Source organism: Chrysemys picta, chromosome 1 (assembly GCF_011386835.1).
Source record: "Chrysemys picta bellii isolate R12L10 chromosome 1, ASM1138683v2, whole genome shotgun sequence".
NCBI lineage: Eukaryota > Metazoa > Chordata > Testudines > Emydidae > Chrysemys > Chrysemys picta.
In genome coordinates, this window is record NC_088791.1 from 216,164,019 (window position 1) to 216,185,612 (window position 21,594).

Sequence of the window (21,594 nt, forward strand, 5' to 3'; positions counted from 1 at the left end):
TGTAGACCAGCCCTAAGAAATGTCAAAATCATTTATCCTTGAGTCACCCAATATTGATTATAAAATACCATGGCAACTGACGTACTTCAGTCTGTCAAATCAGTCAACAGTTACCACTTCGTAAGTGCTGATATTCATATAATGCGGATGTTTATCTTTAGAAACAAGTCTCTTTTTTATTTGCAGCCTCTAACTTTTGCACAGTCCTGAACGTATTCTATACAGAATGTATTTATTAGGATACAAACCAGAAATCATCAATGTCACACAATACTTTTTATTAGTGTAAGTGAAGAAAAATAAACTGACATTTTTATGAAAGAACTGAGGTAGGTCAACTGCATTAAAATATATTTATTTTAAAAAAATTCAAATAGTCATCTGCTGTTTATTTTATACCTCAGACAAGGGAAACTTTCTCCTAAAGTCTGGGATGGGAAAATTTAAAAGCTAAGTCATCTAGTGAAGGTAAAATTGCCTTTCAAATTTTGTCTGTATGGGACTACCCCCTGGCTTATTATTTTTTTTTATTATTATTATATAAAGACCAGCATTCCAAACTGGAAAAAAGAGTTGATATGACTTTTCTCATTCATTTGTCCTAAGGAGCATTTCTAGTACTGTCAATGAGTATTTTTGTAAAGTAAACATGCTGACTGCATGGAATGGAAGTCTAGGGGCATTTGGACAATAATTTTGAAGACACACCTGATTTGTGTGTGCGCATTTGAGGAGATTTAATATTCCAGGTTATAAGTAAACAAATTACTCATGAAGTGAAGAAATGTATTGACATTTTTTTCATATGGCATATGATATGGTTCCTGCATTGCAAGGCATCTGAACAAGACATTTCCTTATTTATGACAGAGGGAGCTGTATTTTAATTGGTTTCTATCACTCTACCTCCATCATCCCCACATGCAAAATGGTGTTACTATTCTTTGTTTTGGTAAGTGGCTCTTTAACCAAAAGAGGGTGGGTAGGGTGTTTCAGCAGTTAAATTACAGAAAGTTTTCTCTTTCCCTCTCAGTTCCACAACAAAGTCCAAATATAGCTGTTTGTTTAGCAAGCAATATTCCAAAACTGAATCTTCCCATTTACCTGGCTGCATTTAAATTAATACCCTAAATTTAGATTAGTGCGCAAGTATGCCATTAAAAGATATATATCTACAGAAGATGACCCTACTGATGCACTGATATTTAAAAAAAAAAGAGAGAGAGCAAGCAGCAGCAGCAGTAGTAGTATTCTTACTTGAATATCCCATTGTATCAATTTACATCAAAAGACAAAAGTATTTGGAAGGAATAATATGCTCTATGGTCCTCTGAAAAATTCTGAATATTGGTCTCTTTGATCATAGGCACATTTATTAGGGATTGCAAACATTCAAAAAGTTTTTAATAGTGCTCATTTATAACAGTGCAGTACTGCTTCATCTACAGTGCTGTCCCATGGCGTGTGTTCAGGGGCACAGTGTAGCTGGGTTGCTTGTTCAGGAAGCCTCATTTTATTTAAATTTTCATCTAAACGTTTCACTCTGTTCTTTCATCTCCATCTCCAGGGGAGAGAAATAGGAGGAGAAGATGTCAGGTGGCTTTCAGTTACATGCCTCAGAATGAAGATGAGCTGGAGTTAAAAGTTGGTGACATCATTGAAGTGATGGGAGAAGTAAGTAATTCTTATGTACTGTGTAGAGACACAGTCTTCATTTGCTTTGTACATGCTGACCTTTCAGAGCGTAATGTTTTAAAACAATTCAAAAGAGAGTTTTTTACTGTTCTTTTGTTTGTTATATCAGTTTAGATTTTTTTCTCCCTTATGATTCTGTTGTAATTTGATCTGCTTCAAAGCTTTACCGGCAGGAATATGTGCTTGCTCCACACCCAGTGGCATTTGAACACAGATGGGTTTCTAAGGTTGGGCACCATTTACAAAAGTTTAGACGCTTAGAACCAAAAGCTTAGAACCTGCAAGTGGTTCTGCACACGCAGATCTGCTTGTCAGATCAATTCTATAGTGTTCCGTCAGTACACCTTCTGAGGACTTGATCTTGCTCCATTGAAGCTGTTAGAAGTTATGCTCTTGATTTAAATATCAGGACTGGGAACTAAAATACTAACCTGGAATCTTTAGAATTAATCAGGATATGCTCAAAGTCACTTAATTTTATTTATTGAGCATTAAAATGATCTATCTAAGGATTTAGTTTGATGAAAAGTCCAATAAAAGGCAGGTTTTCAGCTGCCATGATTTATTTGTTATTCTGCTGAGGATATGGCCAGTTTTATTTCTCTTTTATCTGTCACTTAAATAACCAACAATCCATTTCTTAAAAAAAAAAAAGGTTCATTGCAATCTGGTCAGGTCTCTGTTGCCTATAAAAAGACTAAACTTGACATATCCAAATGTGAGGGGCTTAGTAATCACTGTTTTTTCTTTAACCTGTGTGCACACAGTGCACATTGTCCTTCCCAGAACCAGACATCTCATATCACCTAACTAACCTTATTTTGGCTGTGAGCAGAATTGTAATGTAGGATGTCAAGATTATAAGATATTGGCTAGGACATTTGGATGACACTATTCACCCAACATTCTAATGAGTTCCAAGACTGAATTTAAGCTCTTCTTGCTATGCAATTTGAAACATATTAGACCTTACATGAACATAGAAAACCTTCCTTGAATTGCCTCACTTAAAACTTGATAAATCTATCTTTGAAGAACAAGGTGATGGAATAAAAAGCCCTCCCAACATAATCTAAATAGGCCATCCATGAGGAAGAACTATCACACTCCAATGAATCGTATAAGTAACTAATTTAATTGGGAGCCCTCTAAAGTTCAGCCAATAAATGTATCTCTTGTTTCTTTTCACACACACTTTAATAACTCCCCTTTTCTGTAATCGGTTTTTCAAATCCAGATGAGATTGAAAATGCTTACACTACATGTGGAAATTGTAGACATATGAAAATGAAACATTCCACTCCCTCACCCTCCACCCCATACACACCCATGCTCATAGTTAAGGGAATGTTTTTCAGAAGTAGGTGTTTACATCAGGGCCGGTGCAAGGAAGTTTTGCGCCCTAGGCGAAACTTCCACCTTGCGCCCCCCGTCCCAGCCCTGCGGCAGCTCCCCACCTCCCCTCCGCCCTGAGGCACCCCCGCACGGCAGCTCCCCCGCCACCTCCCGCGGCAGCTTCCCCCCCCCCCCGGGAGCCGTGCAGCAGCTCCCCACTCCAGCTCACCTTTGGTCCGCCTCCTCCCCGAGCATGCCGCCCCCGCTTTAATTCTCCTCCCCTTCCAGGCTTGAGGCGCCAAACAGCTGATTGGCGCCGCAAGCCTGGGAGGTGGGAGAAGTGGAGCGGCGACCGCGCGCTCGGGGAGAGGGCGTAGGAATGCTGTAAAAAAAATTGGGGGCACCGCTTTTTGGCACCCCCAAATCTTGGCGCCCTGGGCAACCGCCTAGTTTGCCTAAATGGTAGCACCTGCCCTGGTTTACATAATATTTAAAATATATTCAATAAGTAATACACACATCTGGCATGGAATTCATAATTCTGTCTTGATTGGGGCTGCTGAAGGGAGCCTGACTGTCTTGCAGATTCTCTGCTCTAAGAAAATGTATTAGCTAAGGCAAGGTTCTATTGGGCAGACCTGGGGGAAGCACTGCTGGGATTACTTTTACTGCTGCACTGAAAAGGTTTGCCAATGGCTAGCACGTGCTGTTGACCATAACACCTATGGCAGCTGACTAGAGAATAAGGGGTGCAGAAGTAGATGAGCTGTTGCCCCTTCCTAATACTCACTTGTGTCCTAGGGAAATATCCTACATTATCATTTGCCCAAATGCAGGATCTTCCGTACTCACTCCTCGCTGCATTAGTGCAACACAGGGTGTTATCTTAGCCTTCTGAGTGGTACCAGACTGGGTTGATGGAAGAAAAAATTTATTTTGCAAAATCAGATTCTTAAGATCACAGTGAGTATAACAACAGGGCATTTCTTATAACCAGGGTTGTTTTTTAGAATGGTGATGTGGAATAGATTGTCTGTGTTCTATTCTTGCCCCACTGCCCTTGTGATTCCTATGAAAGTACAGCAGGCTTTCCACCATTTTACAGGAACTTTATCTGCCACAGAAAGCTGCAGCAGTAATTTACTGCTTGTCTTTCTGCATGTCAATATTACTGTGTACAAAGGCATAGCACTGCAGTGTGGACCATGGCACTTCTGACATCCCATAAATACCACTTTACTTAGAATAATGTATCTTTAAGCTGTGAATGCCTAACCTGTGGAATTATTAAGAATATAAACATGAATGAATGCACAAACCCATTATATGAATCATGCTTTGCAAAAAGTTCATTAATATTTAGTAGCACCAGCACAAAATTTACTTGCTCAGTCTAGACCATTGTGATTGAAGATGAAAACCTGAATGATAGTTTATTTGCTTGTTAAAAAATTATTTACCCTGTGTAAATTTTGCAAGGTTAGGTCATACAGCTATCCTCACTATTCCCAGTCCTCTCCTCCACCCACCAAATCTTTTTTATTCACAAGTATGAGGTATGACCCCATGCCTGTGAATTTTAGGCCTTGTCTACACAATAAAGTTGCACTAATTTAACTAAAGGCTAGTCTACACTGGTAACGTTTTATTGCTCAGACTAAAAAATTCTCATAACCATTTTATTGAGAAGCTTTGGCACAAGCGCTTAAAATTTGGCAGAGGGATGGCCGTAGTGTCTTTTGCTGGTCCTACCACATATGATAAAGTTATAAACCTTTGAATACCAGGGCCACCCAAAGGATTCAGGGGGCCTGGGGCAAAGCGGGAGAGCTGCGGCGCTTGTACTCACCCAGCGGCGGTCCGGGTCTTCGGCGGCATTTCAGGGCCTGGGGCAAATTACCCCACTTTCCCCCCCTTCCCCCGGACGGCCCTGCTGAATACCTTCTGTCTGTATAGGGTGACCAGACAGCAAGTGTAAAAAATCGGGACAGAGGGTGGGGGATAATAGGCGCTTATATAAGAAAAAGCCCCCAAAATCTGTACTGTCCCTATAAAATTGGGACATCTAGTCACCCTATGTCTGTACCAAGCATGCTGAATATAAGAGATCTATGGGCTGAGCAGGATTTTTCCCACAATAGCTCTTCCTAGTTGCTGTGGGCCACTGGGGTGTTAGGCATCAGAACTGAGAGCAGGGAGACTGCCTCTTTTGTGCTCTCAATGCTCCCCCTGCTGTCACACAGGTTGCGAGGATAAGGAGGAAGCAACCTGCCTTAAATGCAAAGTAGTAAGAAATGGTGTGGGAAGAGAATGTCACGAGGTGCGGGAAGAAGCTCATAGTTGGAAGTGGGTTTGATAGGAGCAGACCGAGAGACGTACTGGCTCCGCTTCCTGCAGCTCCCATTGGCCTGGAGCAGCGAACCGCAGTCACTGGGAGCTGCGATCGGCCAGACCTGTGGACACAGCAGGAAAACAAACCAGCCCGACCCGCCAGGGGCTTTCCCTACACAAGTGGCGTCTCAAGTTTGGGAAACACTGACATAGAGGATAACAATATTACTGCTATGAGATACTCTGTTAGCTCAAGTGGTAGAGAACTCTGCTATGGATCTAAGGGTCTGAACCTGCAGATGGCCCAAGCTGAGGGGCAGTACTGTTCCAGATTATGACATTTCTGTTTATTTTTTTAAATTGAGTAATTACGATTTTAAAAACATACATTAAAAGAACATTAAGGTTGCAAATTTAAGCACTAAAAGATAGGAAATGCCACATTAAGTTTACTTGTGCAATCTTAATTCAGTCCCCTTGTGCACATGTGGTTACATGTTCACATACAATTTTTTCCACAAGATCCTCTGCCTTACTCAGTGCACAGAATGAGACTGTGTTTTGGCATTGAAGCTTGTAGGTTTGTAGTTACTCCTGGGAGAATTCTGCACCACTGTGCAATGCAGAATTTCATTTTTCTTTGCAGAATTGGTGCTGCAGAGCTGCTGTTCGCCACTAGGGGCTGCTAGACCCAGCAAAGCCCTGGTCTCTAGCTTCCAAATACAGGACACTGCTGAGGAGAGGGGAGTGTGTGGGTGGGTGGGTGGAGCTGGAGGGTTTCCAGCAGCTGCAGTTCCTGGAACACCCTGAAGAAAGAAGGCAGCATTCAGGAAACTCTGTACAAACCTAGGACCCAGCATCAGGCTGTTTCTCTCTCTGGATCCCTGGGCTCTGGGAGTGTAGGGGGATGTGGGTGTCTGGGATAAGAGTCCCTGCGGCTGGGCTCAGGGGGTGTAGGAGGATGCAGGTGTCTGGGGTGGTGGTGGGGGGGAGGCGATGCCCTGCGTCTATGTTCTGGGGATCAGGGGTGTGGGTGTTTTGAGACCAGAGGGGGACAGTTTTCCCCCAAGATGTTCCCAGTTAGCACGTGTGACACAGCCAGACTGAGGCATCCAACTAAAACATAACAGAGAAACAGGAACTGGGTTGTCATAGGAGTTTCTTTAACTTGCTACTGCTGGGGGAATCTTTTGTTGTCTGTATTGTTACAGACATAATTGCTGACGGATATTTTGAAATAAATTACCAAAATAATTGAAACTGGTGTGATTATATAGTGTTATTTTGACAAATAAAACATGCAGAATTTTGTAGAATTTTAAAATACTGTATGCAGAATTTTTAATTTTTTGGCACAGAATTTCCCCAGGAGTATGTAGTGAAGGAACTTGTTGTCTATAGGACCCCAGAGTTCCTATGTGATGCTAGTCAAGTCACTTAACCAGACTTTTCACACTTGAATGCTAATTGTGTGTTCCTCATTTTCTGAGTGGCCAATGTGAGACACTTGGGGCCAGATTTGCATAAATGCTGAATGTTCACAGCTGGAAATGAGGTGGATTAGACCTGTGCATTGAACATATAAAGTTCTATTAAAATGCTAAGTACTCTGAAAAACCAGGCCTTTGGTGTCTTAAGATGGGCTTGCAAAAGTAGTGGACACTTTTGACAGTTTTGGCCTCGATCTCTGTGCTTCAGTTCCCCAGTTGTAAAATGGGGATTGTAATATCACATAATCTCATATTAATGCTGTGGAGCTAAATTCATTAATGTTCGTGAAGTACTGAGACACTATGGTGAGAGCAACAGTATGGCCCAAAGCACTTCCATATTCACATTCTTAATCTTTGTACAAAATATGCCTTGTTAGGTATCATTTGAAAACGAATAATTCACTGGTCAACAATATCATGGTGAAATGTATGTAGCAACATGATATGTAAAGATATGTAATCCCCCAATATGATGATTCTAGCACATGTTCAAAACAGACAACCCTGTCTCAGCAAGAGTTGTTAAACAGGTCTATCCTAAATAGGGTGACCAGATAGCAACTGTGAAAAAACGGGACGGGGGTGTGTGTGGGGGGTAATAGGCGCCTATATAAGAAAAAGTCCCCCAAAATGGGACTGTCCCTTTAAAAACAGGACATCTGATCACCCTAATCCTAAACAAATGAATGTGTGTTTACCTCAGTTTACAGATAAGTGGTAAATAGAACCATCAAAACAGCAGGAAGAGGAGAGGGCAGAAACCAGAATAATTTGCATTTCTGGAAACTCAAGTTGGGAAAGATGGAGCATGGAACTTTCCATGTCGCCTTCCTCACAACTTGAATTAACTTTACTTTGAGGGGTACCCTTCAGAAGAATTCATTTCAAAGATTAAATCTACTATAAAAGGAAAGGGGCAGTGAATCCCAAATTATCTCTTTCATTAAGAAGACAAAATAACCAGCACCTTAGGGCCTCTGGAAGAGATCCTGACTGAAATGAGAGGTCAGCCACATCTTGCTGGCAGATTGTGGGGTGAGAACCGTCATCTTGAACAAAGCCTTGAACCAAACCTTGATAGATTAAGTTTTAGACTTTTAGATGTGTGCTTTTATTTTTACTTGCTTGTAACCATTTTTAACTTTGTCTCTTATATGTGAACTCACTTAAAATACCATCTTCTTCTTCGAGTGCTTGCTCATATAGATTCCAATTAGGTGTGCGCGCACCGCATGCACAGCTGTTGGAAAGTTTTACCCTAGCAACACCCGGCGGATCGGCTGTGGAGCCCCCTCGAGTGGCACCTTCATGGCGCTTGATATATACCCCAGTCAACCCAGCGCCTCCATGATGGTCGTTGGAATTGTGGAGTCTTGCTTCGCTTGCACTCCACTCTCCCTAGCATTATACTTCATAGTTAATAGTTAATAGTTGTTAGTTATAGTTGGTTTTTACTTAGTGTTAGTTGAGTTGGGGGGCTTTTCCCCTCCTCCCCGTTTCTTCCTCTCAGGCTCATGCCCAAAGCTCTGGGATTCAAGCCCTGCGATTCCTGCTCTAAACCCATGCCAACGGGCGACCCCCCCATTGACTCTTGCCTGAAGTGTCTGGGGGAGGCTCATCAAGCAGAGAAGTGCAGGATCTGTAAAGGGTTTCATCCCCGGACTAAAAAGGAGTGGGATTTTCGTTTGAAGCAGCTCCTCATGGAGGCGGCTCTTAGCCCTCAGCCTCCTGTGGCGCGCCAAGACCCAGCACCAAGCGCATCAGTGTGTAGCACTCCAGCGGCGGCAGCAGCAGCTACACTGCGGTTGGACTCAGACCGAGACCCACAGCACCGGCGCTCCCCAGCACCGCTTCCATTCTCCTGGCCAGAAGCAGCACCGGAAGCCGGGAAAGGGCGGCCTGCCTCTACTGGAACCGCCCGCAGAGACGCATCCCGGAGAGGAGCATCTAGGGGCACAGGCTGCGGGCACCATTGACTCCAGTCCCGAGAGGAGAGCCGTTGACTCCAGTACTGCCCAACTCACAGCGTGCTAGCAGTCCAGCTGCCATCTACGCTGGACACTTTTGTGGCTGCAAGGGACCTTATTGCCATGATGGCAACGGCATCCCCTCAGTGGCATGCCAAGGCCCCAGTGCCTCTGCGCACGGCACCATCTCGGGGCAAGCTGGCCCTGATTCACCTGTCGGCATCATCGGTTGAACTACGGCACCAATTCTGCTCTCGGCACCATTCCTGCTGCCTCTCGTAGTTCTGGCACCGGTTGTACTCGCAGCGCTGCTCCGGCTCCTGTCGCCGATCCCGTTCGCAGTGCCGTTATGCCTGCCGGTCATCGTCGAGGAGCAGATCCCGGGCTCAACACTGTTCCTGATGCCGGTCAACATCTCAGCACCGGTCCAGGTCCAAGCGCCGCTCCCCAGCTTCATAGCACCATTCCCCGTCACCTCGTCGACGTGCACCAGCACGGATCCACTTGGCACGACCTTCTCCCACCTGGACGACTCTCTCCCACCCACGGCCTCCTCTTCCTCATCACCTAATGAGGTGGTGGCAGGTACTGCGGTCTCCGGTCCCCCTCCAATAGACCTCCGTGCCCACAGGACCCCCTGCGCAGGGTGGCACGAAACATGAACCTGCAGGCGATGGTGGAGTTGGTGGACCCCGTGGTGGACATCCTGACTCTGGAAGTCCCGTCAAGGGTGGCCCTGCCCCTTATCCCGACCATCCAAAATAACACCACGACGATCCGGCAGACCCCTGTGTCCATCCTGATGGCCAAGGGGGTGGAGTGGAAGTACTTTGACCCGTCAAAGGGGTATGATTATCTGTTCACCCACCCGCAACCCTGTTTGCTTGTGATTGCCTCTGTGAACGAAAAGGAATGGCATGGCCAGCAGGCTCCAGCACCCAAATCAAAGGACGCCAAGCATCTTGATTTGTTTGGACACAAAGTATATTCTACGGGGGCCTTCAAGTCAGGATCGCTAATCAGCAGGCAATCCTGAATCGTTTCGTTACAATTTTAACTCCTGGAACTCCATGCTGAAGTTTAAAGAGTCCAGGGAGGAGTTTGGGGCTTTGGTTAATAAGGGCAAAACAGTGGCATGGATTTCTTTGCAGGCCTCGGCCGCATGTACTTTGTCCTCGGGGATCGTGATGAGGCATACCTCCTGGCTGCAAGTCTCCGGCCTGCCCCTGGAGCTTTTGCAGACACTGCAGGACCTCCCCTTTGACGGAGAGGGCCTGTTCTCGGAAAAGACAGACTCAAGGCTACATAGCCTTAAGGACTCAAGGGTGACAATGAAGTCCCTGAGCATGCACACACCGGCTACCCAGCGGAAACCCTGCAAGCCACAGCAGCGATCGTATCCTCCTTGGCTGAGCAGGATTTCTATAGGTGGCGGGGGGCATAATGGCTTGGATAAACTATTCCCAGCTGAGTTGGAGCTATCTCTTACTTTTTCTTTAACTTGAGAAAATCTTGCTGGTATCATAGAAAAGATGATTATGAGTGTTGCTGTCTGTCTCTTTGTGTCCCCAACCATTGAAAAGAGACTTGTTTGGAAAAGAGAATCATATTAAAAATCAAGGTGTCAATTCCAGTCAAAGCCCTTTCCATGGAAAGGCATGTATTGGATATGGCTGTGTGGTGGTTTTTTCCCCCAGTTGTATACTTTATTTTGGATGTGTCTTTGCTTATTTCATGAAGGCCTCCTGCCCACACAGTTTGATTCTTTAGTTCCTTCTTAGCACTTCTTCTTTAGAATGCAGCAACATGGTACATTTGCTTGCAGATTTTGAGACACTGATCAAATTATTCCATCTGGAATACTTTACATAGGCAGATGTCTCTGTTGATTTTTAAAATGATGTAGGCCCTGGCAGTATTTTAGAACTCCCTTTTGTGCCTCTTTGTGTTTAGTCGCTCTCTCTCTCTCTCTCTCTCTGATTGTCTAGGTACTTAGCCTCCATCTAAATAATATCTGAGCATCTTTCAGTATTTAGAAATGTAAATAACAATAATAGTTCCTCTTTTACTGCTTTCCAGAATTTCATCTTCTGGGATACTTCATCAGTTCCTGTCTTGTAACAGTGTCAACATTACATTTTGACTTATTTTCATTTTATCTGGAATACATTTCATACCCTTGCTTTCTCCAACAACCCTCCTATCACTTGGCTAGATACACTTATCTGCCTCAAATGGTGCTTCACTCTGAGTAATCTCAGTGAAAGCTGTGGTACCAGAGTCTGCCCCACAGTGTTTTTCTGTGAAAGTCTCTTTTTGCTTTAGTGGTTTTTAAAAACTAAAATTATATATGCCACTTCCTTGGAGGAACCTCATAAGCAAGGTACCCTCTAATATTTTACATCCATGTGCGGAATGAATTTTGTTATGTGCACCAATATGGAGGTGATGTGTGGCAGGGGTGGGGCCGAGGGATTCGGAGTGTGGGAGGGGGCTCAGGGCTGCGGTGCGGGGGCTGAGGCCTCTGCTTGGGGGGTGGAGGCTCTGGAGTGGGGCGGATGAGTTTGGGGTATGGAAGAGGCTCAGGGCTGGGCAGAGGGTTGGAGTGCAGGGGGGTAAGGGCTCTTGCGGGGGTGTGGGCTCTGGGGTGAGGCTGGGGATGAAGGGTTTGGGGTGCAGGCTGCCCTGGGGCTGTGGCGGGGAGAGAGGACTCACTCCAGCCCTCTCTCACCGCAGCAGCTCAGGGCCGGGGGAAAGCATTCCCGCCTGTGTGGCCCTTGATAGCCATGCACTTTGAGGGAACTTAGCTCATAAGGTACTTTGATGGAGTTTTGGGGTACTTTTAATAATAATTAAACAACATTTAATGTTAATATCTTTAAATCTCAGAGAAAAAGCTTTTTACTGACAGTAGCGATATGTGTGGGTTCTGCAGAAATAGTTTTCCACAGCCACCCAATCAGATATGAGACACAGGATAGCCAATCATCATATATTTTAGGTGGAGGAGGGGCTGAGTGTAGCTCCCTCACTGTTGGACCTATCTCTCCCGCACACATAACATTGGTTGGTGATGTGTTCTGTAAAAATGGCTAAACAGGAATGTACCTCCCATAAATATATGAAGTAGGCTAATGAAATATCTTCTTTCACCCTCATGTATGTTGTTATACTTAAAATGTAGAGTGACAGCAGTACTGACAGCATATGGGGCTTGGCAAGATGAAGACACCCTTTGCCGTCCACAGTCAAGGAACTATGATGTGATTGGAATAACAGAGACTTGGTGGGATAACTCCCATGACTAGCGTACTGTCATGGATGGATATAAACTGTTCAGGAAGGACAGGCAAGGCAGAAAAGGTGGGGGAGTTGCATTGTATGTAAGAGAGGAGTATGACTTCTTAGAGCTCCCGTATGAAACTGCAGAAAAACCTGAGAGTCTCGGGATTAAGTTTAGAAGTGTGAGCAACAAGGGTGATGTCGTGGTGGGAGTCTGCTATAGACCACCAGACCAGGGGGATGAGGTGGACGAGGCTTTCTTCCGGCAACTAGCAGAAGTTACTAGATCACAGGCCCTGGTTCTCATGGGAGACTTTAATCACCCTGATATCTGCGGGGAAAGCAATACAGTGGTGCACAGACAATCCAGGAAGTTTTTGGAAAGTGTAGGGGACAATTTCCTGGTGCAAGTTTTGGAGGAACCAACTAGGGGCAGAGCTCTTCTAGACCTGCTGCTCACAAACCGGGAAGAATTAGTAGGGGAAGCAAAAGTGGATGGGAACCTGGGAAGCAGTGACCATGAGATGGTCGAGTTCAGGATCCTGACACAAGGAAGAAAGGAGAGCAGCAGAATACGGACCCTGGACTTGAGAAAAGCAGACTTTGACTCCCTCAGGGAACTGATGGGCAAGATCCCCTGGGAGAATAACATGAGGGGGAAAGGAGTCCAGGAGAGCTGGCTGTATTTTGAAGAATCCTTATTGAAGTTGCAGGAAAAAATCATCCCGATGTGTAGAAAGAATAGTAAATATGGCAGGTGACCAGCTTGGCTTAACAGTGAAATCCTTGCTGACCTTAAACGCAAAAAAGAAGCTTACAAGAAGTGGAAGATTGCACAAATGACTAGGGAGGAGTATAAAAATATTGCTCAGGCATGCAGGAGTGAAATCAGGAAGGCCAAATCACACTTGGAGTTGCAGCTAGCAACAGATGTTAAGAGTAACAAGAAGGGTTTCTTCAGGTATGTTAGTAACAAGAAGAAAGTCAAGGAAAGTGTGGGCCCCTTACTGAATGAGGGAGGCACCTAGTGACAGAAGATGTGGAAAAAGCTAATGTACTCAATGCTTTTTTTGCCTCTGTCTTCACAAACAAGGTCAGGTCCCAGACTGCTGCGCTGGGCAGCACAGCATGGGGAGGAAGTGACCAGCCCTCTGTGGAGAAAGAAATGGTCGGGACTATTTAGAAAAACTTGATGAGCACAAGTCCATGGGGCCGGATGCACTGCATCCGAGGGTGCTAAAGGAGTTGGCGGATATGATTGCAGAGCCATTGGCCATTATGTTTGGAAAATCATGGCGATCGGGGGGAGGTCCTGGATGACTGGAAAAAGGCTAATATAGTGCCCATCTTTAAACAAGGGAAGAAGGAGGATCCGGGGAACTATAGGCTAATCAGCCTCACCTCAGTCCCTGGAAAAATCATGGAGCAGGTCCTCAAGGAATCAATTGTGAAGCTCTTAGAGGAGAGGAAAGTGATCAGGAACAGTCAGCATGGATTCACCAAGGGCAAATCATGCCTGTCTAACCTAATTGCCATCTATGAGGAGATAACTGGGTCTGTGGATGAGGGGAAAGCAGTGGATGTGTTATTCCTTGACTTTAGCAAAGCTTTTGATACAGTCTCCCACAGTATTCTTGCTGGCAAGTTAAAGAAGTATGGGCTGGATGAATGGACTATAAGGTGGATAGAAAGCTGGCTAGATCGTCTGGCTCAATGGGTAGTGATCAATGGCTCCATGTCCAGCAGCCGGTTTCAAGTGGAGTGCCCCAAGGGTTGGTCCTGGGGCCGGTTTTGTTCAATATCTTCATTAACGATCTGGAGGATGGCGTGGACTGCACTCTCAGCAAGTTTGCAGATGACACTAAACTGGGAGGAGTGCTAGATACGCTGGAAGGTAGGGATAGGCTACAGAGGGACCTAGACAAATTAGAGGATTTGGCCAAAAGAAACCTGATGAGGTTCAACAAGGACAAGTGCAGAGTCCTGCACTTAGGACGGAAGAATCCCATTCACTGTTACAGACCTAGGGACCAAATGGCTAGGAAGCAGTTCCGCAGAAAAGGACCTGGGGTTATAGTGGACGAGAAACTGGAGTCAACAGTGTGTCCTTGTTGCCAAGTAGGCTAACGGCATTTTGGGCTGTATAAGTAGGGGCATTGCCAGCAGATCGAGGGATGTGATCATTCCCCTCTATTCGACATTGGTGAGGCCTCATCTGCAGTACTATGTCCAGTTTTGAGCCCCACACTACAAGAAGGATGTGGAAAAATTGGAAAGAGTCCCCCTAAAAATGATTAGGGGGCTGGAGCACATGACTTATGAGGAGAGGCTGAGGGACCTGGGATTGTTTAGTCTGCAGAAGAGAAGAATGAGGGGGGATTTGATAGCTGCTTTCAACTACCTGAAGGGAGGTTCCAAAGAGGATGGAGCTAGACTGTTCTCAGTGGTACCAGATGACAGAACAAGGAGTAATGGTCTCAAGTTGCAGTGGGGGAGGTTTAGGTTGGATATTAGGGAAAACTTTTTCACTAGGAGGGTGGTGAAGCACTGGAATGGGTTACATAGGGAGGTGGTGGAATCTCCTTCCTTAGAGGTTTTTAAGGTCAGGCTTGACAAAGCCCTGGCTGGGATGATTTAGTTGGGAATTGGTCCTGCTTTGAGCAGGGGGTTGGACTAGATGACCTCCTGAGGTCCCTTCCAACCCTGATATTCTATGATTCTAAGGTTGCCAGAAGATTTAACCAATGGGGGAGGGGAGACAGGCTGAACCAAAAACAGTATATACAGTATTGTCAATAGGAGATGGATTAATTCAAGAACCTTTCCTCTACTACAGGAACCCTGTTTTCTGTTCTGTGGGTGAGGTTAAAAAAAGAAGAGGATGATTTTTACAGTGCATGAATGCTAGGCAAGAATTAGGACCCAGGTGCATACATCCTGAAAGCACTTCGCTACAGTAACAGATTTTACTGAATACTTGTACCTTCTGATAGGCTACTCACATGAATAATGCATTTCCATTTGTAAGCTTTTATTGACTAAGAATTATCACATCATTTCAAACCATATGGCACAGGGTTGTCCCCATTTTGGGCTGCTAAATCCCGGAGACAGTTTTATATGTAGTTTGCTGTACAAAATAATCTCTAACTAGTGTGTTTAAAGTTGATAAAAATGTGCATGCACACACATACGCACACCTATATTGTATAAGGCAGTTGTTGAAAAAAATATTTATTAAAACATGGAGCTCCGCAGTATCCTTTGTGAACATCACTTTGCATAGTGTTTTGGAAAGATTCCACTTTTGGCTCTAGTCTCTTGCTCACTGGGCAGACACTGGAAATATCATGCAGTAGTCATCAGTAAGCATTGCAGATAATTTAAGTGTGAATAATGATGAGGGGTATGTGTGTGTGTGGACATGGTACTGATATTAATTTATTAGAAAACAGTGTTATGCAACAGGAAAATACAGAAAAAAATTACTTCGGAGGGATACAAGTCGATAATATTGTTTGGTCTGGTTTTGGTTTTATAGCACACAGAAAAAAGGCATTAAGGGCTCAATCCTATTTGCTTGTGAGATTGGGACCTAAAGGTCTGCATAATTCCATTGTGCTTCATCTTTTGGTCATCAGTAAGTCAGACTTGAGTAACTGTTAGGGTAGTATGGGTAACAAATAAAGGTTCAGTTTTGATCAATAATGTCTTCTATGAATAATACAGTATTATAAATAGAAATATATTATATATGAATAGTATTAAAAGGTGCACCTAAGGACTTTAACCCTATAATTTTCCTCTTTGAAAATTATTATATGAAAGGTCTGGCTTTTGAAAATACTATTGTTTATTTTTCTCTCTGTTTTTCCCAGCCTTTTTAGTTTGACCAGAGAAGACAAAAACAAACAAGTATTATTTTTCTAGGACATATGAAAACACTGGCTGAAATCCTAGCCCCACTGAAGGTAATAGGAATTTTGCCATTGACTTTCAGTGGGGCCACTGTTTCACCCAGAATGTCTTGTTTCTTCTTCTCTCTAAGGCAGCAGTTAGCTAACAGCCATTATTCCTAGAGATGTGCTTGATCTCATTAATGTTACTGATGCATGAACAAGGTGTTTTGGCATGGTAAGGTACTGAAGTTGTTAAATGAAAATAGCCATATTGATTTGCCACTTCATTCAAAATTAAAGGCAAAAAATCAGCCTAAAAGGACAAGAATTTGTACGAGAAGCAGGAGGGGAAAAAAAAACCCTAAAGTAAAAATAACTTGGTAAATGTACTTTATAGTAATATATCAAAAGGAAGTACACACACAAAAATAAATCACAATATATGTCTGGGTTTTAAGATTCAGCTACTTCATCTATAGGTTGAGAAATTTGCCATAAGTTGTTGCTGGCATCCTGGATACGTTCTTAATAAATGATAAATAAATAAATAATAAATGTAAGAACTTGAGACTTTTACAAATATTTGATATGTAGCTGAGTTCTTAGCAAATAACTGAAACTGTTTTAATTTTTGTTTTTAAAAAAATTAGTAAATATAAACAGCTACAACTTGCAAAGAAGTTGGAATCTGGTTTTCATAACTTTTTTTTTTTTTTTTGTCAGAAAGGAGATGGGTCAAACCACATTAGAGACTGATATTTCACAGACTGAAGCTGTCCTCTCCTGTCACTTTTTTGTGGATGGGCAGTGTCTGATGAATGGAAGATATTAATCTGTCAAAGATATGCTTATCTGATGCAGAGAATAAATCATTCCCTGCTGTCATGTTATAACCTAAAGGCATTTGGCATGTAGGGACTGTCATTTCCTAGTATGATGCTCCCATTTCATATTGGATAGGTTACACATGAGGGAATGAATCATTTTTAGGTGATGTATTTATTTTCTACGAGAATTACATTAGGAAGTTGCTTGCTTCTTTTGCTCCCGTTATTATTTATTTCTATAGGTCCTGTTGACTCTTTTGGAATCTAACACACATTAGTACTGTTCTTCATATTCTCTCCATTTTTGCAGTTTCCTTAACTTTTACATAATACGTGGTGTCATGTCATGCAGTGGAAACCTAAAGAAGTTGCTTGTAAAGATACGGAATTTCTCAGTTAGTGTTCTTTTTCACATCCTATTATGACCGGGGGTGTGGTGTTACTGCACACAGTTAATGAGCTGTCGTATTTTAACGGCTGCATTTCCTTGGTGGTTGAACGAATTCTTACAAATGTGAAGTGTACTTGGCGTGCTGTAATTGTGAAGTATTGCTCAGTCATTTTATTTAATGGCTTGTCCACTCCCACGATTGAACAAATAAAAAAACTGCAGACACGCACAGATAATATACATCCATCTCGTGCATATAAAAAGATGGATACCACATGCAAAGTGCATCCCATACTTGTAAAAATGTGTACAAACAGCTCAAAATCAGTGGTGTTTTCACATTTGTTCTTCATACAATTTGTATTTTAAAACATTTTAATAAAAGAAGTGCTGTATATATTAACACCCCTTTTTGTTCTGTTTCTGTCTTGGTGCAGGTGGAGGAGGGCTGGTGGGAAGGAATTCTGCATGGAAAGACTGGCATGTTTCCTTCCAACTTCATAAAGGAACTTTCTGTTGATTCTGATGATGTGGAAATTGCACGGGAGGAACAACTAATAAAGCCAAGTAAGGAACAAAGTGTTATCAAGTCAATCTGTTTTTCCTCCTCTTGTTTATTGACTTGCTGGTATGCTGGGATCGTCTTATCTCTTGCTTGGAAGAGTTTCAGAATGCCTTGTTCTAAAGCTGGTGCCAGGAAAAGGTTGGTTGGCTGTTGATGCTATAAGGGTGTTAGCACCTTCCCCTTAATTATAGCACTTTGCATTAAAGACCAATCCAGCTACAACTGTGAAGGGCCCAGGAAATGATGCCATTTTATAACTTTAGGGCTTCTATTTCATAATGAAAATACACTACCATTTTGTCCTTACATGCAGTAGCTGAACAAAATTACCAAAACGCCTATACAATGGTTTTACTTATTTATTTTAGCAGGGGGCTAGGAGTGCCAGGCCTTATTCAATGAGTCCTCCTAGGTATTTAAGATTCATAATTATTGGTGTGGGACATGCGGCACTTTCTCCCTCCAGGTGCTGAGCATGCTACTTCCACATCCATCATTCCCAATCCCTGCTAGCCAAAGGAGCAAAAGGCCAGAACTGGGACTCAGATTTGGTTCTCCCACTGCGCCATCCGCTCACCTGGATTTTCAGTACTGCTGCAGGTGAAAAGCATGTTTGGTAACTAAGTTTGCAGTAGTGTCAGCTTGGTAGTGGATTCTCCCAATTTGTAACTTTTTCCTTGAATTAAGGAGAAGAATAACCTGAGGCATAAATCTGCTCCTGTATGAAATGGATACTCCTCTTGCTGCGTTTCAGTTTCTTCAAGTAAAGATTCTTGGTGCTATCTCCAAATTCTGTGGTCACTAGAGCCTGTATTTTAAAAATATTCCAACATTATTTGCATATTTTAGCATAAGTGCACATTTACCTGATAAGTTGCTCCCTGCCAGGCCATATGTTGTTTGCAGCATTTTTAATACTTGGTCATGCGGTGTTCTTTTGAGACCTGTACAGGAGTTAGGCACAACTGGATGAAGTGTGATGCCTTTGTGGGACTAGGCCAAACTTTTAAACTTGCCAAACGTGAACAAAATCTTTATAATACACTTATGGATGAGAGGTGAAAATCCAGTAGTTCTGAATTTTTTAAATTGAAAATATCTTAACGCAACATTTGTTTGTTTTTTTACTTAGAAAAGATTTGTTGTCTTTATTCTATGCCACAGAAATAAGGTTGTTTAAAAAAAATAAAAAAAACGAGTGTAGTGTTTGGAAGAGGGTTTTTCTAATTTCTTATAAGGACAGGTATTAGTGACCTACTCTGTATGCTTGGGGTTGGTATGATCTTCATAGAGAATGCTGCTTCAGTCTCAAATTAAACTGCTTTAAAAATATTCAGCAATTTAAAGAGAGGTGCAGGGGGGAAATTAATATCCAGGAGTAATATTGAAATTGTATGTTCCAATATGTAGGCAGGCTACACTTTAAAATTACTACTTGCAATTATAGTGTTTTCAGTATAAATGCAATGAAGTTTGATAGAATTAATCCCAATTTGTCGATAATATTTCACAAGTTAATTTATAGACGCTTTTATTTGGAATGTGTATTTTATTTCCTAGATTCTACACTGATGGGTACTTTTATAAAAATGTTTATAGGTAGGTAGATTTACAGGATGGGCCCCCCTTTTCCTATACGAGAGGGAAAACATTCCTTTTCTTTGATAATGTTTCATTTTAAGTCTTAAGTGCTCACTTGTTATAATAAGTGTCCCAGAAATGGCTTTAAACAGATTTGACAAAGGAAAGTAAGTGTAAATTATTTATGTCCTTTCAGTTCTGTCCATAATGACAGAGGTAGCCAATTTAGTTAAGTAATCAGATTGTTCCCGTGGGCCTCTTCACTTGATAAAACCCTACCAATTATAAAATTCATGTTAAAGGGACATCATCAACATAAAAATTACATTTGTCTGAAATCACTTGTACCTCTCTCCTAAGTAATACCTAAGATTACTTTGTCTGAAAGAGGGTGAGAGAATGTTGTTTTTTTCATTTTGTGTAAATTGAATATTTGAATAGGCTTAGTAGCTAGCCAGTTTCACTGTTGTTTATGTGGGTGTTTCAGACAGCAGCAAAATAGTTTTAAAATGGAAAAATATTATGAAGCCACAAATAGAGGCAAAGGGAATACTGGGCGCAGCTGTAGTCCCTGTAATTATTTTTTAGAAATTGCCGATTTCCAAGTTAACATTATCCCTTTAGGGGTCGGATCCTGTACCATTGAAGTCACTGGGAGATTTGTTCTCCATTTTAATGAGTCCAGGATTGGAACAACATGGAAGTCATGCATACACATTCCTCCAAGGGAGCTAAGGAGTGACTGAGTTCTTGTAATAGTTACAGCTGTTACCTCATCAATGCATGGCCATTTATAAGGCTTTATCAGGTACCTCAACATGTATATTAAAAATCTATACATTAGATAGGCATTAGGCAAACACATCAGTGGGAAAATGCCACTTAAAATATCCATATTTACTATTTTTTCAGAAGGAAGAGTTGTAGATTAAGCAAATATTAATACATCAGGAGACAGTATGAGACTTAACTTAGGGATCTAATTTCAGGCCTCCAATTCTGCTCCTTGCTTGGAGGAAGACAAGGGATGCTTGTGCTGCAGTTTCTTGAGGGATGGTAGGATCATGTAGGACTATAACATCTCTAGGCTTTGTAGCAGCTTGACTACACTGCAGCATAGAGTGGACTACAGGTGTGAACTGCAAAGTACACCAAAATGTTGCCATCTAGCTGCCCTGTGTGGACACTACTGGCACAAACTAAAATGTATCTAGTTCACATGAATGCAGTTCTATTTGAAAGAGGACTGTGTTAATGCTAACTAGGTACTTTATAGTTCGTTCCAGCAGCATCCACATAGCACAGTTATATCGCAACACTATGGTGTGCTCTGCCATTCAGACCACTGTCGTCCACGCTGTGGTGCAGTGCAGACATGGCCCAGGAGTAGCACTGATTGAGATGGACTATATCTAGTGATTATAACACAGGACACTCAGAGTCAGATTTTAGATGTTTACTCTGGATGACAGACTTGTATCCCAATCCTAGTCTGTGTGGCCTTGGAAGTCAATGGGGATCTGCACAGACTCAGATCTGTCCATGAAGATCCAATTGCAGAATTGGGGAGTTATAATGTAATCTGGGGCAGTGACTTAACTCTGCTTCCCCACCTGAAAAATGGGTATAATAATACTTATCCACTTTTATAGGTCTTCTATGCAGTTTGCTTAATCAAGGTTTGTAAAGCAGTTTGGGATCCTCAGGTGAAATGGACTGTAGAAATGCAAAATATTATCATGATTTGGTTTTTAATAAGTCTTATTTACTGTCTGGAGAGAGCATTGTCCAGTGCCATAGGTCAGACAGACAGGGGCTGTGCTCAAGGCTCTCAGAGTGGAGAAAGTGCAGAGGGAATAAGGTATGTCCTTGGTGCTCCAAGAGAGATTCTGATGGAATACCACTCCCTCTCCTTTATGTAAGAAAATAAAATATAAATTATGGGAATTTGGGGCCATCTCTTTTTATTTATGCGGTGTCCCTTTTTTAGGACAAGCAAATGTTTTGTAGTAGTTTAGAGAAGTGACTTGGATTGAGGAATCCAGAATCCTTTTCTTGGATACTCTATTTGGAACTCAGTTGGGCCCAGTTTTTCAGAGGGGCTGAGAAACTGTAATTCCCAATGAGTTCTGGGTGCCTTGACATTTTAGAAAGTAAGGGCCTCGCAAGATCAGAGATCATTTAAAAAATGTTTGGCCCATCTATAAAATGACTGTAATATCCCCCGT

The 21,594-nt window shown here is 42.7% G+C and overlaps 1 protein-coding gene across 29 annotated transcripts in view; it reads left to right on the forward strand.

Moving 5' to 3' along the window:
- SH3KBP1 (SH3 domain containing kinase binding protein 1) overlaps positions 1-21,594 on the forward strand; it is a 335,079-nt gene that overhangs the window by 160,448 nt on the left and 153,037 nt on the right. For all 29 annotated transcript variants that reach the window (XR_010596566.1, XR_010596530.1, XR_010596542.1 and 26 more), the window contains 2 exons: positions 1,568-1,674; positions 17,658-17,787. Coding sequence is in view for 22 of the 29 variants with exons in the window: in XM_008170230.4 (XP_008168452.1) it covers positions 1,568-1,674; positions 17,658-17,787 (237 nt within the window). In the remaining 7 variants the exon portion in view is untranslated. The remainder of the gene's footprint in view (positions 1-1,567; positions 1,675-17,657; positions 17,788-21,594) is intronic.